This window comes from Ambystoma mexicanum, chromosome 3q (assembly GCF_040938575.1).
Source record: "Ambystoma mexicanum isolate Mex_15411 chromosome 3q, UKY_AmexF1_1, whole genome shotgun sequence".
Lineage (NCBI taxonomy): Eukaryota > Metazoa > Chordata > Amphibia > Caudata > Ambystomatidae > Ambystoma > Ambystoma mexicanum.
Window position 1 is genome coordinate 591,662,240 of NC_090926.1, and position 17,005 is coordinate 591,679,244.

At 47.6% G+C, this 17,005-nt stretch overlaps 1 protein-coding gene across 9 annotated transcripts in view; it reads left to right on the forward strand.

The window, feature by feature from the left end:
- The window catches only part of EP300 (E1A binding protein p300), a 744,806-nt gene that overhangs the window by 564,530 nt on the left and 163,271 nt on the right, over positions 1-17,005 (forward strand). For all 9 annotated transcript variants that reach the window (XM_069654423.1, XM_069654428.1, XM_069654427.1 and 6 more), the window contains 3 exons: positions 1,179-1,235; positions 1,456-1,533; positions 1,999-2,066. In XM_069654423.1, the coding sequence (XP_069510524.1) occupies positions 1,179-1,235; positions 1,456-1,533; positions 1,999-2,066 (203 nt within the window). The remainder of the gene's footprint in view (positions 1-1,178; positions 1,236-1,455; positions 1,534-1,998; positions 2,067-17,005) is intronic.

Consider the following 17,005-nt stretch of genomic DNA (forward strand, 5'->3'; position numbering starts at 1 on the left):
TCAGCTTCCAGGATCTGACTTTTATGCAGGAACCCAGCCAATCGAACAGACCGGCACCATTCACACCTGGGGAGGTGGTATTTAGGGGGGTGCTGGGAGGGGTGTTTGGCAGTCTTCGGGGCAGCTAGCCTCGCAAGCAGGCTGGAAGACAAAGGGATACAGAGTTTTGGTCTCATGCATCGCTTCCTGCCTTCGTATACACTGTGGAGCCTGGGCGGGCTTGACCGAGGTCCCCCGCCGAAGATAGAAATTGCACAAAGGAATTTCCAGGACTGGAGGGCAGGGGAAAGAGCAACAAGGGGCAAGGGGTGCAAAAATGGCAAAAAAGACAGCCCATTTTGGTAAAATCGGTACCCATGAGTGCCTTTACTGCAGCTGTGAAAGCTGCTTGCGGTACAGGTACACTGAATTAGTAAAAATGTTCACTGCCACAAGCCATTTAAGGTAAGCTTGCCAATTCACAGAATAGTTAGTCTGTGTGAGAACGGGGATACATCGTTTCTCCCCAGCACACCACATAAGGTGGGGTGTGCTGGTTTCACGTAAACCATGTAGAAGGGATAGAAATATCCTTTCTTCCCTTGGGAAATGTAGTTCTCACAAGGTTATCCAGAGAAAGTAAAAGGGGAGCCCCACAAGGCAACCCTGTGACAATAAAAGGCTATATACCAAAAGTTGTCAAAGATGATGCAATTAAAAGGACACTATGGAGAGTCTTAAAAATGACACCCATAAAAAGAATAACTGGATCTGTGAGTGTAGAAAAAAATTCCCACTCAATGAGGTATAGGGAAAAATAATCGGCCAGTCCAGCAAAAAGTTCTTGGCTTCTCAAAAGTGAGCTAGATTTGGCTCTAAAGTGAAAATCTTACCCAACGGACCGAATAGGAGACTTGAAATTATTTTCACGTTTGGTGCTGAGAATGTCTATGGTTTGCTTGGATTGCCTGCCTGACTCAACGGTAGGCTTCTTTGAGTCCGACACACAGGCCTGTGAGGTGGCATAGATGACCAGTATTTTAAACTGGGAAGTGGTTGTCTTTTCCTCCTGGGCTTTCCCAAGGCTGTGGATTAAGTGATTGGTTTGACTGTGTGATCCAACAATTACTAAACTATTTTGATTACCAATGTATGGGCAGACAAATAGTTTAATGTAATTTTTTTCTTTTTGCCTTCAGGACTATTGGCAAGGAGCAGTTTTCCAAGCGCAAGAATGACACCCTGGACCCTGAACTGTAAGTGATGTGTGCTTCTGGGCTCTCTCTAAGGGAAGTGGGAGGTTGTGTACAGGGCATGCTTTGCTGGTGTTGGTCGTTGAAGCACTTACGGATAGCTGGTATCTGGCTGCAGTGATGTCTGAACTCTACAATATTGCATTATTTCAATGTTCTAATGAACAGGAGCAGCGTGCCAGATTAAATTCATGTCTGTTAACCATCTTTCTTACCTCTGCAGCTATGTTGAATGTACGGAGTGCAGCCGGAAGATGCATCAGATCTGTGTGCTTCACAATGACACTATTTGGCCAACAGGGTAAGGCTTCCATCTCCTCGTTCCTACGTCCCTCCTACCCCCAATTTCTATCGTAGTTAACATCTTAACTTATGCCTACTCTCCCACCAGCCCTCTCGCTCAACCCCTCCCTCCTGCCAACTGTCCACACCATTTCTTCATCCTTCTTTCTCATCCCTACTATGCCTTTGCCCTCTTACCCTTTATTTAATCCCCTGCAAAGCCCTTTGCAATAATGCGTCACTTCCCTTGAGTGCCCTCCATCAACCCTCCTCCTTCCCCCAAAACCACTTTCCCACCTCACCACGTACACTACCTCCCACTGAGCACTCTCCCTCAACGGGCTGCTCCCACTCCACCATCTAGCTTACTTGCACAATCCATTGACTCTTCTTATTCTTACCACTCCACTAACCATCTCCACTACTCTGGCTGTTGCTTTCCCAAGAGACCTGCTGTAACATGAGGTCTGCATCTTTCTTCCAGTTTTGTATGTGACGGTTGCCTAAAGAAGAGTGGTCGTACGAGGAAAGAAAATAAGTTCTCGGCAAAAAGTAAGCTTTGACAAATTTATAAAAATATTGATAATTGCTTTGCATGCAACCTTACAGAAGACATCTTGTGATCTTGCATCTTTCAATTTGGCTCTTGTTTTGTGCCACCACTGTGCATTTTATCACCACAGAGATATTGTTCTGAGCTTGCATTTTTGAGTTGTTGTCCGGGGCACAGCCACCTGTTGGGCAGAGTTTGTATGCCGTACCCTTCGTGACCACTACACACAACTATGACTACAGGTGTAAGCAAAACCGACCTTTGGTATAAGTCTGTACTACACAGTTTTTGGTAGCGCAGCTGAGCAGCCAGGCTGATCTCAAGAGGGAATGTGAGCTGTAATGTTACACAGGGGTCTACAATCACAGGTGTTCAAATAGACTCTTACTTCCAGGGTTTCATGGTTAAACACTTAATTTATTCAACAGTCAGTTATAAAACATTCACTAGAAGGAGGCAGTTAAACATTTTACACAAATATACTTCAGTACTATACTCACTAAGTTTCTGAGGCATTCACACTACTTTGAAGGAGGAGCAAAATGGCATTCAGAATACTTTGAAGGAGGAGCAAAAAGGAATAGGTTCAGAACATAAAAGAATTCCAAGTTTCTTAGACAGTGCAGATACTTTGAGTTAACCAGAAGAGTCAATTTGATAAGATAGGCCAAAGTCAAGGGGCTTAAAGTCTTCCATATGATAACACGGTTCTGGTAAGTAAACTGTAAAGTCTCTGTAGAAGTTCTCAGAAGTCGTTTGTAACAAGAAGAATTATATGTTGGGTCACAAGTTGATTAGGCCTGCTAGTTGCAAAAGTTTCAAACACTTTCACTGCAAGCGGTAAGTACTCTCGTTTCACAGTACCTTCCAAATGATGAAAAAGATGCAGATGAAGACTTCTGTCCTGGCAGTGCCTGCAGATCTCGCTGTTCCTGAGCCTCAGTCGTGGGGACAAGAGGGAATATGTTGTGGGACTCCTGCACTGCCCTGGGATGTTAGGGAATGTTTGTATGCAGTACCCTTTGGGACCACTACACACAACTAGGACTACCGGTGTAAGTAAAACCAACCTGTGGTATAAGTCTGTACTACAGTTTTGGTAGCGTTGCTGAGCAGCCAGGCTTATCTCAAGAGGGGAATGGGAGCTGTAGTGATGTTACACAGAGGTTTACAATCGCAAGTATTCAAATAGACTCCTATACTCCGTTTCTTGGTAAAATACTTATTAATTTATTTCAGTCAGTTATAAAACATTAACTAGGAGGGAGCAATCTATATCACAAATATACTTCAGTACTTTACACAGTACAGGTCTGAGGCATTTAAACTACTTTGAAGGAGGAGCAAAAAGGCATAGGTTAATAAAAATAATATTACAGTTACTCTTAGACAGTGCAAATACTTTGAGTCGACCAGAGGAGCCAATTAAATGCAATTGGGTAGGCCAAAGTCAATGGGCTAAAATCTTGCATAGGATAAAGCAGTTCTGGTAGTTAAATGGAAAAGTCTTTGCCAAAGTTCTCAGAAGTAGTTCGTAAAAGAAAGGTTCATATGTTGGGTTACAAGCTGACTAGGCCTGAAAGTTGCCACAGTTTCAAGCACTTTCGCAGTGAGACGTAAGTTCTCTTGGTCGGGTTTTCATAGTACCTTACATTGAAGAAAAAGATGCAGCTGAAGTTTGTTCCTGGCAGATTCTGCATATCTCAATGTTCCTGAGCCTCCGCCGTGGGGACAACTGCACAGGGACTGGTCACAAAGCTGGCAAATCGTACATTCAGATAGCTATGGTAAAGCACACAAACTGGTGTCCCTCGCCCTGGTTATTCGGTTTCCTGCAGCACTCTCAGGAAAATACAACCTGCTCAGAGAAAGGTATCTAGGTGGCTTACGGGTCGAGTTGATTGGTCCCACCAACTCAGAGGGAGAAGTCGTCCTTGCAGGGCTTCTCTGTCGAGATGAACTTGGCGATTCGGACCTGCAGCAGGGCTTCACAGGGTAAACCAATGGTTCAGGAGTTGCAGCAGCCGTCCTCTTCAAGCCCATCGTTGGTTCTTTCGTTCCAGTGGTCTACTGCCTTCCAAGCCAAGAGACTCACCTTTTATACAGTTCTCTCCCATTCATTCCAGCCTGGCTCCCACTCACCCAGGAGGGTGACTGTCCTTTCTGGACAGTCACCCAGCCAGCCAATCGCGCCAGAGTGCATTTTGGTCTCCTAGGAGACTAAGCACAGGGAGTTTTGGGCACCTCCCTCACTTACTGCCCACCTCAGACACTGGGGCACCAGAGGCGGTCTTCAGTCCTGAAGCCTGCCAAAGGCATACACATAAAGGGACCAAACTTGGTTTGGTACGCAGAGACAAACACTAGAAGGACCTTTCCAAAAAGAAACGGTGAAAAAAGACGACCGGGACCTGTTTAAACAAAGGGGCTTAAAGCACCAACTTGAATAACATGGCTCCTGTGATTTTTAGCTACTGGTGTTCGCGGTCAGGAAAAATCCTGGTAGTTCGTTTTAAAACCACTGCCACCAGCCTTTTCAATAGGAAAGGGTAGCATTTGACTGCTACATGAGTTTCTGGACATAGGGGATACTATGTAACCCCTCCAGCACTCCATTGTAAGATGGTGTGTACTCGGTCTAGGAATTTGGAAAGACTAGTAAAGTCAATTTCACTTTACATTCTCTGGGAAACTGTAGTTTATCCCAGAGAAGGTATTTAAACATTTGGGCTGTCTAAAAGACATCCCTGTGTCACTGCACTGAGGGTGCTGTGTAACACACATGAAAAGATGCCTATGGAGTTATCTAAAACACCATAATCAAAGAACACAAGAGTAAAGCACACATCAAAATGCATGAAAGAGTGGGGAAAAAAGCTCACTCTTTCCAGGTAAAAAAAAAATCAAGTCCTCAAAGTCCAGCACAGTTGCTGGGGCTCTCTAAGGTGAAAGGAATAAGCACATTCATGAGAATTCTCCCTAACGACCAACTCGTAAGCCACCTGAATACCATTCTCAGAGCTGGTTGTATTTTCCTCAGTGTGCTGAAGAAAACCGAATAGCCAGGGAGAAGGACACCCGTTTGTGTGCTTGAAGACAGCTACTAGAATTGAAGAATTGCCAGTTTGCCAGCTTTGTGACCAGTCCCCGTGCAGTGCAGGAGTCCCCCGATGTCCTCCCCCTTGTCTCCACGACTGAGGCTCAGGAACAGCGAGTCAATTTCACTTTACTGCTTTTGGAAACCGTAGTTTCACGAAGAGAAGGTATTTAAACATTTGGGAAATCTAAGACTTCCCTGTGTTACTGTACTGAAGGTGCTGTATGTCAAATTGTAAAGATGCTTATGGTGTTTGACTCCAACGTCAAAAGAGAAACGTAGAATAAATCACTTTAGGACTTTTTTCTCATGTAATTTTAAAGTCCAGCAAAAAGAGCTGGGGGTCTCTAAGGTAGAAGGTAATTAGCACATTTCTGAGAATCCGCCCCAACAATCTCAAGAAGTCTCCGCTGCAACCCATGCAGACCCTGGCCTTCCTGTGCCTCATCTGGGACAAGAGCTCAGTCTTTCCCTCGTAGGACAAGATAACGGCCATCAAGAAAGCCACCTCTCCCTTCCTCTCCAGGGCAGTGACCTTGCCCTGGTGGTACTAACATCTTTTGGGTATAATGGCAGCAGTCCTGTTGTCCGTACCCCACACAAGGCTCAAGATGATTTTAGCTGCACTTAGCAGCTTAGCAGCCTCATGGAACCAGAAGGGCTCCCAAGCAGTCAGTCGACATTCCTCCCTTTCTCCACCCAGACCTCATGTGGTGGTCCGGACTTAAACCTGCGGCAGGGCAAGCCCTTCTGGCAGCCGGCCCCTCAGGTCACCGTTACTACAGACTCTTCCCTAGAGGGCTGAGGAGCCACTCTGGACAGCCACAGCCTCCATGGTGTCTGGACTCAGCAGGAGTCCCACATCAATTGGCTGTAATTGAAGGCCATATGGCTGGCTCTCAGGGCCTTTCTCCCTCCAATAGAGGGCAAGGCAGTTCTTTTCCAGACTGACCACTTCACCAGCATGTACTATGTCAACAAGCAGGGGGGGTACCAGATCCCCCCCCACGCCCCTCCCACTGTGCAATCTAGCTGTCAGCATGTGGGAGCGGGCACTGGAGTACAAGATCTACCTCACCGCAGTCCACCTCCCGGGGAGTCAAACCTGGAGGCAGACAGGCTCGGCAGACTACTGGCGGACAATTACGAGTGGCAATTGAACGACCTGGTACTGAAGGAGATCTTCCTCAGGTGGGGGCATCCCTAAGTGGATTGGTCTGCCTCCGGGGACAACCGGAAATGCCAGAAGGTCGTCCACAGGGTGATCCGCAAGGTAAAGGAATCTAGTCCCCTCAGCATCATTTAGATGGCCCCATGGTGACCGGCGAGACCGTGGTTCTCCGATCTACCCAGCCTATCGGACTGACCACCCATTCACGTCCCGCTGGGCCCGGCCCCTAACCTGGCCCAGCAGGCCTGCAGAGTACTCCTGCAGAGTACTCCACCCCGTTCCTCGCAGCCTGGTCCCTGAGCAGTTCACGTTGAAACACTTTAACCTCTCTCATGCTAACCTACAGATCATTCAGGGTGCTAGAAGCAAGGCTGCTAGGAGCCAATATAGGAGTAAATGGTCTAGATTCTGTCATTGGGCCGAATCTAAGGTGCACCTTGGACGACATGCTCTCCTTCTCAGCACACCTCGCCCACTCTGGCGTACAGGTGGACACATGCTACACTATCTGGCAGCCATAGGGGCTTACAGGAATTCGGAGGAGGGCCTCTTCTCTTCCAACCCAGTGGTCAAGTGACATATGGCAGGCCTCCACACTCTACCCGCCTATAAAGAACCCACACCCTGCCTGGGACCTCAATGTTGTGTTGGGCACCTTGGCGCTCAAACCTTTCGAGCGAATGGCGTCCGCGGACATCAGGCTGGTCACCATAAAGACAGCTCTACTCGTGAGCATCACCTCCGCTCACAGAGTCGGCGAGATTCAGGCTCTGGTGGCATCAGAGCCTACACCAATTTCCACAAGGACAAGGTGGTCCTGCAAACGCACCCTGCGTTCCTACTCAAGGTGACCTCCTCCTTCCATTACAACGAGGAGATTGTCTTACCCACATTCTTCGCAGACTCCAAGGACGAGCCTTGGAGGCTCTTGCACGGTCTGGACATCAGACTCTCTGAAATACTACCTGAACAGGACCAAGGACTTCCGCAAGTCGGACACCCTGTTTGTCACTTTCGGTGGGTCAAGGCTCGATTATCAGGCTTCTAAGGCATGCATAGCAAGGTGAATGGTCGAGGAGGCTTATGAGGGGCAACACAAGCTGGTGCCAGTTAACTTGGATGCCCATGCGGTCGGAGCCAAGGCCATTGCATTCCAGCGGCATGTGCTGTGGCAGGTCATCAACAGGGCGGCTACCTGGTCCACCCCTTCGGCTTTCTGTAAGCACTACTGTTTGGACGCTGCCTCTCGCTAAAACGCGGCTTTCACGCAGGCGGTACTAAGACCGGTTTTCTTAAGGAGGGTCTACTCTCCACCCTGGGGCTACATTCAGTTGTAATTGCCCATACCTTATGGAGGATAGGGGACGCGAACGTAAGAGTAATTAATAGTACCTCACCGTATTGACTAATGTACTTAGTCCATAGTCCCCTTTCCTCCATACATCCCACCATCCTCCCCCTAATTATACTAGTGTCATTAGGCAATTCTGAATATTGTCAACGCATCCATGGGGACTGAGGAGTGCCGCCGATGGGCGGAGGCAGGTGAGCGCATGCTCCCAGGGCCACGGCTCTAAATTTAAAGGGGAAGAAGATTGTACTGGTGAAAAAGGTTGTCTCTCGTCCCTTGCGAGGGACGCCCATACAATATGGAGGAAAGGGGACTATGGACTAAGAGTATGTTAGTCACTACGTTGAGTAACTATTAATATTTTTAACCTGTAGAGAGTGAGACATTTTCCCCACTCATGCATTTTTCTGTGATTTGAACAGTTATTTTTGGTTTTGGAGTCTGACAAACTCCATAGGTGGCATCTTTGCATTGTGACACACAGCACCTTCAGTGCAGAGGCACAGAGAAGTCTTAGATTTCCCAAAGGTTTAAATATCTTCTTTTAGTGAAACTCTTTCCAAAAGCAGTGAAGTGAAATTAACTTTACTTGCATGTTGTAACTTTCTGGACCCAGCACACACTATCTTACCATATGGTGCTGGAGGAGTTACTTAGTATCCCCTTTGTGTACTTTTTCCTGTAACATTTTTGTTAACCTTTCTACATTTCATGGCTGGTGGCAGTGGTTTACTGTTAACTACCATCGGGTGTTTTTACCGTGGGCGGCGTTCGCAGCTGCAGTAAAGTACCCATAGGTGCCCATTTTGTCAAAATGGCCCTGTTTTTTTTTCACCATTTCTTGCTGAAAAGGTCCTTCTTGAGATTTACTCTGCGCGCCTAACCAGGTTTGGTCAGTTTGTTTGTTGTGTCTTTGGCAGGGATTCACGAGTGAAGCCCACCTCTGGCTCCAGTATGTCTGGCAGGGGCAGGAAGTGAGTGAGGCGCCCGAAACTCCCTGTGCTTTATCCCCTCGGTTACAGAAATGCACCCAAAGGTGATTGCCCGGCTGGCTGTCCGGCAAGAACAGCCACCCTGCTGTGTGATTGACAGCTAAGCTGGAATGAATGGGAGAAACCTGCATAAAAGGCAAGGTTTTGGCTTGGAAGGCAGTCAGCCACTGGACGAAGGAATCCAAAGAAGAACTTGGAAGAGACGCATGCTGCAACTCCTAGCCCGTTGGTTTGCCCGGTGAAGCCCTGCTGCTGTGCTGAAGCTCCAAATTAGTTTCGACTAGAGAAGCCCTGCATGGACTAATTCTCCCCTTGAGTTGGTCGGACCAATCAACTCCAAAGTGAACTAGTTTGGACATCCTCTCGCAGCTGGCTGTACTTCTGCTGCTGGAACCGAAGTGCCAGCGAGAGGAACAACAAATCGAGTGGATCGCTTATAATTCAGACCCAAGCGCCAGTAAGATCCTCCAACTTCCCTGAAGCAGGACTGACCAAGCCTGAGCCACCTCAACAGAGTGCTGGACCCCAGATACAAGGAAAGTCAAACGTGGTATCCAAGAACCGCGGTGTTGCCATTTGCTGTCCGGCGCGAGGAGCTGAAACACTGAAGAACTGCTGAATTGAAGTTTGTCCCTTGCTGCCGCTGACCTTTCCCATTGCAGAGCAGGAGTCCCCAGATGTCCTCCCTCTTGTCCCCATGTCTGAGGCTCAGGAACAACAGGATCTGCAGAGCTGTACAGGAACAGAAGCCAGCTGGAACCATTTCTTCTAACCAAAGGTACTGTAAAGTCGAAAAGAACTTACCTCTTGTGGTGTAGCCTTACTTGTTCTCAGTTGAGACTTGTCTTGATTGACCGTGCAGAGTTGCTTACAGCTTTGCCCCTCACAAGCCTCCCAGCTTGTGGCCCTACATTGATTCTACTTTTTCTACAAAGACTTCTAAAACATTGCAAGACTTTTACTCACCTGTAAGAAGTGCTCCAGCTCACCTAGACTTTAGTTAACGTAACATTGGCTGGCCTGGCTACATGAAAGACTTCTTCCCTCTGTCTGTGGTTTACCTTTCCTCCAGGAAAGGGTTAATTGGCTTTGCATTGGGGGATGTTGGGGAGAATGCTCAAATGTACTAATTCCCTTTACCTTAGACCCCCAGCAACTTTCCTGGATTTTGAGGACTTGATTTTTTTACCTGGAAAGAGTGCGGCCTTTTTTTCCCACTTTCGTATTTTGATGTTTTACTCTTGTGTGTTTTTGATTATGGAGTTTTAAAAACTCCATAGGCATCTTTTCATGTGTTACACAGCACCCTCAGTGCAATGACACAAGGATGTCCTTTTAGACTTCCCAAAGGTTTAAATACCTTCTCTGGGATAAACTAGTTTCCCATAGAATGTAAGCTTAAATTGACTTTACTAGTCTTTTTAAATTCCTAGACCCAGCACACACTATCTTCCTACAGAGTGCTGGAGGGGTTACCTAGTATCCCCTGTGTCTAGAAACTCATGTAGCAGTCAAATGTTACCCTTTTCTATCGAAATGGCTGGTGGCAGTGATTTTACAACAAACTACCATGATTTTTCCCGACCGCGAACACTGGTAGCTAAAAATTGCGGGAGCCATGTTTTTCAAGATAGCGCCTTAAGCCCCTTTGTTCAAACAGGTCCTGGTCTTCTTTTTTTGCTATTTCTTTTTGAAAAGGACCTTCTAGTATTTGTCTCTGCGTGCCAAACTAGGTTTGGTCCCTTTGTTTCTATGCCTTTGCTGGGCTTCAGAACTGAAGACTGCTTTTGGTGTCTGAGTGTCTGGGGAGGGCAGGAAGTGAGGGAGGTGCCCGAAACACCCTGTGCTTAATCTCCTAGGAGACCCAAATGCACTCTGCCATGATTGGCTGTCTGACTGTCCGGCAAGGACAGCCACCCTGCTGGGTGAGTGGCAGCTAGGCTGGAATGAAAGAGAGAACTGTTTAAAAGGCGAGTCTCTTGGACTGGAAAGCAGAGTCGACCACTGGAACGAAAGAACCGAAGACAAGCTGGAAGGACGGCTGCTGCAACTACTGGACCGTTGGTTTGCCCAGTGAAGCCCTGCTGCAAGTCCGAATTGCCAAGTTCCTCTCGACAGAGAAGCCCTTCAAGGACGACTTCTTCCTCGGAGTTGGTGGGACCAATCAACTCGTAAACCACCTGGATAACATTCTCAACGCTGGTTAGGATTAACCAGGTAGAAGGACACCAGCTTGTGTGCTTGAAGAACAGCTACTGGAACTGAAGTGACTCCCTTTTGTTTGCGTTTTCCGACGATCCCGTGCAGTGCAGCAGTCCCCCGATGTCCTCCCTCTTGTCCCCACGACTGAGGCTCGGGAACGGCGAGATCCGCAAGAACTGCCAGGAACCCAATGTCTTCAGTTGCATCTTTTGCTTCATACTAAGGTACTGTGCCAACCTGATTGAATGAATGCCGCTCTTGCGGTGAAAGTTCGTGAAACTTTCCCAACTTGCAGGCCTAATCAGCTTGTGACCCAACAAATGACTCCTTTTCATACAAACTACTTTTGTGAACTTTGGCAAAGACTTTACTGTGTACTTCAAGAACTGCTCTTTTCTATCCAAGACATTAGTCCATTGACTTTGGCCTGTGCCTATTGAACTGAATCGAGTCCTCTAGTCAACTATAACTATTTGCACTGCCTGAGAAAGTATTTGGGATCTATTCTATTAACGTGTGCCTTTACCTTCCCATTCAAAGTGATTGAAATGCCCATTGGCTCCTATTTCAGGGGAGCTTAAATTCGTCAGAAACTTATTGGTTTTGTGTTGAAGTATATTTGTGTATAAGTTGCCTCCTTCTAGTCAATGTTTTAAGTTGCCTCCTTCTAGTCAATGTTTTTTAAATGATTGTGCTATACATTTATAAGTGTTTACCAAGAAACCTTGAGCGTAAGTGTCTACTTGTACCACTGTAATAGTAAAACCTCTGTGTAGTTTCTTGTACTGCTCACATTCCCTGTTCAGATGAGCCTGGCTGCTCAGCACGCTACCACAAAACTGAGTAGTACAGACTTATACCAAAGGTTGTTTTTTGCTTACACCTGTAATCCTAATTGTATGTGGTGGTCCCAGAGGGTACTGCATGCAATTCTGCCTAACAGTCCCACCAACACAAGTCGAGAAGTTGTCATTGCAGGGCTTCTCTAATCAAAACGAAATCTTGGCTTCACCGGGCAAACCAATGGTCCAAGAGTTGCAGCAGTCCTCTTGTTGGGGAGAATTCTCAGAAATGTGCCAATTCCCTCTACCTTAAAGACCCCCAGCAACTTTGCTGGATTTTGAGAACTTGATTTTTTTTAACCTGGGTAGACACCCTTTTTCCCACTTTCGTATTTTAATGTGATTCTCTTTCTCTTTTGGTTGTGGAGTCTGACAAACTCCATAGGCATCCCCGTTTACATTCACACAGCACTTTCAGTGCAGTGACGCAGGGAAGTCTTCCAAATTTCCCAGAGGTTTAAATACCTTCTCTGGGATAAACTACTGTTTCCCTGAGCAGTAAAGCGAAATGTACTTTACTTACCATTATAACTTACTCGACCCAGCACACACTATATTACAATAGAGTGTTGGAGGGGTTACCTAGTATCCCCTTTGTCTAGTTTCTCATGTAACATTTTTTTCTGATGCTTGTTAATCTGCTTAGAATCACATGCTGTGCATATGGTCTGACATCCAGTGATAAACGCTGAGTATTGCGTGTCTTTCGGGGCCAAAAGGGGACGTTGGCATAGGCGTGTCTAACACTATTCCTATCGTGGCGTGTAATGTACCCAAAATCCCTCACGCGCCGAGGTCCCTCAGATTTTTTTTTTCCGCCCAGATAACTGGTCCCCCTATAGCAGAGCTCTTGCGTAAGAGACATTGTTTATTCTAAACCGACTTGCCGGTTATTCCCCCTTAAGTCATTTCGACGGCAAGAACAACTTCGAAGAAGACTGCAGGGAACTTGTCTACGGCAGTGGATTTCGGCGCCTAAGATCTGGCGGCTGAAGAATCCACCTGGCCGGCCTTTACAGTAGGGAGAGTGGGGTCGGGGTGGCCATATTTCCGTTATGTCTTTCCACTTTCCCCCTCTTTACCCTCTAGGTATAGTCATCTTTCCCTTTTGCTATGGAAAGGACTCCTTTTAGGTTCTGCCCCAAGTGTATACCCTTGGAAGGACTAACACAGGACGTGCAAATTCCGTCTCCCCTTAGATCACAACGAGAAACGGGGTGCGGCTTGTATACTCCTTCGGCCTAAGACCTTTAAGGAGCGCAGTGTAAAGCAGTAGGCCGCGTACGGTATGAAACGGGTGGAACCCTCTTACACCCCCCCCCCCCCTCCCACCACCACACCCGCTGAAAGTGACAAGGGCACCGCGATGACCAAACTTCCGTTGCGGATTGGATAGACCTTGAGGCGGACACTTCTAGGTGCCACGACCGTCCCAGACCCTTCAAGGCCTGACTCTGGTCTCGCTTCAGGGACAACACCCAGCAACAGGGGCGTACAAGCGCATTACATTAAACACACAACCCCTACACCTATTTTGACGGGTATGTCGAAAAAGGTGAAAGCGCCAGCAGGGCTGTCAAATTTCGGCGGATTCCTCTGATCGTTCAGATCAACAGCCTTCCCTGCATCCGCAGCAGCTTCTAGCGACTGGGCATTCCAAAACAAACAAGGGTGCTACCCTTAAATCCGGTTTGCATGTCAAAGCACGGAAATCCAATGGTCCCGAAAGGCCCGGTAGGCCCAAAAATTACGACTAGGCCTCAAGGCGAAAAACCGACCGCTAGGCCCTCTAACGCCACGGTAGGTGGTAAGTCTACCGATAGACCTTTGGACCCACTAACGCCAATTCGGCGGTAATAGAACACAGTATCGCAAGAATTACTTCGACGGTTGGGCTTATGTCCGTTCCGTCGAAAAACATGGGGCAGGCTGCGGACAAATCTTTAAATACGCCATGGTGCCCCGATTCTCGCAATACCTATGAGGACAGTCAAGAGCCTCTTTCCAACACCCTGAGACAATTTTCGGCGCCAAAGGGCGGAAGACTACGCTTTTCCACCCGTAGGCCCTTCTGGTCCCTCTAAATGGACAAGGGAGAAATTTGAAGGGTATGGACCGTCTTGAAAAGATTATCAATTTTTCTGAACACCCTTCCCCGAAAAGATCTTGTGGAGAACCTAATCTTCAATCTGCTTCACAATGCCAAGAAGATCAGCCCTCTGTCAACGTCCATCATGAAGACATCGTCCAGATGGATACTTATCAGGGCATTTACAGTGAAGGTAAATGCGCATTGATTTTTCAGTCTGTCTAGACAGACGACCAGCTTTAACCGCAATTGCGAAGCCTTCAGAGTACGTTTTGGGCATTGTCCCTTCAGCTTAAATTTCAGGCTCCAGCCCTATTAAGCCTCCGATGAAAAGCCGTGGAAGGCTCGAAACGTGTTAGGCTGTTGCTTGTACGAAACCCCTCCCATGTCACCCCATCTGGGGGCGCTTAACATCTTTCATCACGGCATGGGAGGGGATAACTTCAGACCAGTGGGTAATAAAGACGGTCGCCCCACGGGTACTGCGTGGAATTCGCCCGATCTCCACAATTCAGACCCCCGCGCTCAGGGCGCCTTTCACCGGACCATCTGGAGATCCTGAATCAAGAGGTGGAAGTGCTGCTGGGAAAGGACGCCATAGAAGCCGTCCCTATTCAGGTAAATAAGGTTATTTATTCAGTGTACTTCCTTGTACCCAAAAAGGACCTCACCATGCGCCCTGGTCTAGACCTGCGCCCACCGAGCAAGTTCATAAAACCTCAAAAGGTTTGCATGGTAACGCTACAGGAGGTGATCCCACTGTTGAAATAGGGGGTCTACATGGCAACATTGGACATGAAAGATGCATACTTTCATATTTCAATGTTGCCAGCGCACATGAAATATCCAAGGTTCATGATGGAGGACAGGCATTACCAATTCAAGGTACTCTCCTTCAGCATCACCTCGACGTCAAGGGTGTTCACGAAGGTCCTGGCGGTAGCTGCAGCACACCTGCGCAGGTTATCCGTCCCGGTTTACCCTTACCTCGACGACTGGCTCATAATCGGGGACTCGTACGACGCATGTTTTTTGAACACCCAAAACACCGTAGACCACCTGTTCAGTCTGGGGTTCTCTATCAACAAGAAAAAATCCAGTCTTGTCCCCAGTCAAAACAATTTCTGGGAGCTCTAATCCGGACGAAAGACTGCCTCGTCGTCCCCTCCAACGCGAGGGTTCAGAACATGCTTTTTCAGATACCTCAATATGTAGGCAGTTGGAAGGCGACGGTGCGCAAAGCCATGCTTTTGCTAAGAATGATGGCATCGTGCATATACTTGGTTCCCCACGCGCAGCTGCACATGCCTCCCATGCAGGTGTGGCTCAACAGCCAGTGGTGTCAGGCCAGTGGGAAGATCTGGTAGTTGTCTCGCCAGTCCTCGTGCTCTCTGCAGTGGTGGTCAAAGAACTTCTTGAAGGGGAAAACCTTCACCACCCCTGCAGTGGAAGCCACTCTCACGACAGACTCATCTGTTACGGGGTGGGGGGCTCACCTGCTTCAGCAGACATCACATGGAGTGTGGTCCCCACAAGCAGTGTTCAACCATATACATTTTCTCGAGCTATTAGCGGTGTTCAAGGCATTAAAGGCCTTTTAGGTGCAACAACAAGGGAAGACTGCTGATGCTAACAGACACTCACTCTCCAGGGCTATCCAAGCTGTCCCAAAACATTTAGATATGGGCTCGCAGACACAAGATGTATGTTTGTCCCAACATGTTCCAGGGGAACTCAATCTTCTGGCAGACGTGCTCAGCAGAGATTTTCCTCTGCCCGTAGAATATGAATGGCGTCTGCACGAAGACATTGTGTCCAACGTCTTCGCTGAATGGGGCTTCCCAGAGATCGACCTGTTCGCAACTCAGGAGAATGCCCAATAAAGACTACACCTCCAGGTACCCCCAGAACCGCTCCAAGGGGAACGTTCTCTGGATAACATGGTCAGGGAAATGTGTTAACGCTCCACCCACTGACTCCCTTTTCAACGAGATAGTGCTCAGGATGCACCAGGAACCAGTTATCATGATACTGGTGGCCCCCATGTAGTCCTGCCACCCTGGTTCGCTCATCTAATGGAAATGTCCCTCGCCCCACCAGTAAAACTACCCTGCCCGTACAACATGTCTCAGGACAGGGGGGGGGAACTCTACACCCATGCCCACAAACTCTGAACTTAGCAGCGTGGCTCCTGAGGTCATAGTTTGGACACCTACAGCTCCCTTAGAGGTGCATGGACATACTCGGGGAAGCTAGAAAACATAACACACGTTATTGCTATGCCAGCAAATGGAAACGTTTTGTCATCTGGTGTAATTCCAAGGGTGTCCATCCCATCGATTGCTCACCTACACACATTGTACTGTACCTATCCCATCTGTTAGACACTGGGTTGGTCTTCAATTCCCTAAGGGTTCATCTGTGCTCTTTCAGCCTACACCACAACAAAAGGTGTTTTGGTGGAAGATACCAGTGATTAAGGCCTTTCTGGAAGGAGTTAAGAGGATTTATCCTCCTATTTCTCACCCAGCTCCTAGATGGGATCTAAATGTGGTTTTAACCAGACTCCTGGGATCTCCCTTTCAGCCAATGCATAAAGCAAGTCTAAAAGACCTGACTTATAAAACGGCCCTCCTAGTGGCTATCACTTCTATTAGAAGGGTTAGCGAACTACAGGCACTTTATGTTCTAGACCCCTTTGTTACAGTCCACAGGGATAAGGTAGTTATGCGCACTCACCCCAGATTTGCCCCTAAATTCATCTTGAAGTTCCATGTGAACCAATCAATTGAACTACCTATCTTTTTTCCAGAATCACACTAGCATGGCCGAAAGAAGCCTACACACACTAGATGTGTGCAGGGCAATCATGTTCTACCTGGAAAGAACCACTGAGGAAAACAAACTAATTTTTCGTTTCAGTGGTGGCTGGTAGAGAAGGAGATCCTGTCTCTAAATCAGCTATCTCAAGGTGGATTGTTAAATGCATCACACTGTTTCCCTCTTGCTAAGAGAACTGCCCTTCAAGCCTAGAGCAAATTCTGCTCAGGGCACTGGGGCATCCATAGCATTAATTGCAAATGTTCCCTAGAGTCCATTTGCAAAGCGGCATCCTGGAGTTCTGTACACACCTTTACAAAACACAATTGCCTAGACACTCATTCTAGGTCTGATTCTCAGGTGGCACAAGCAGT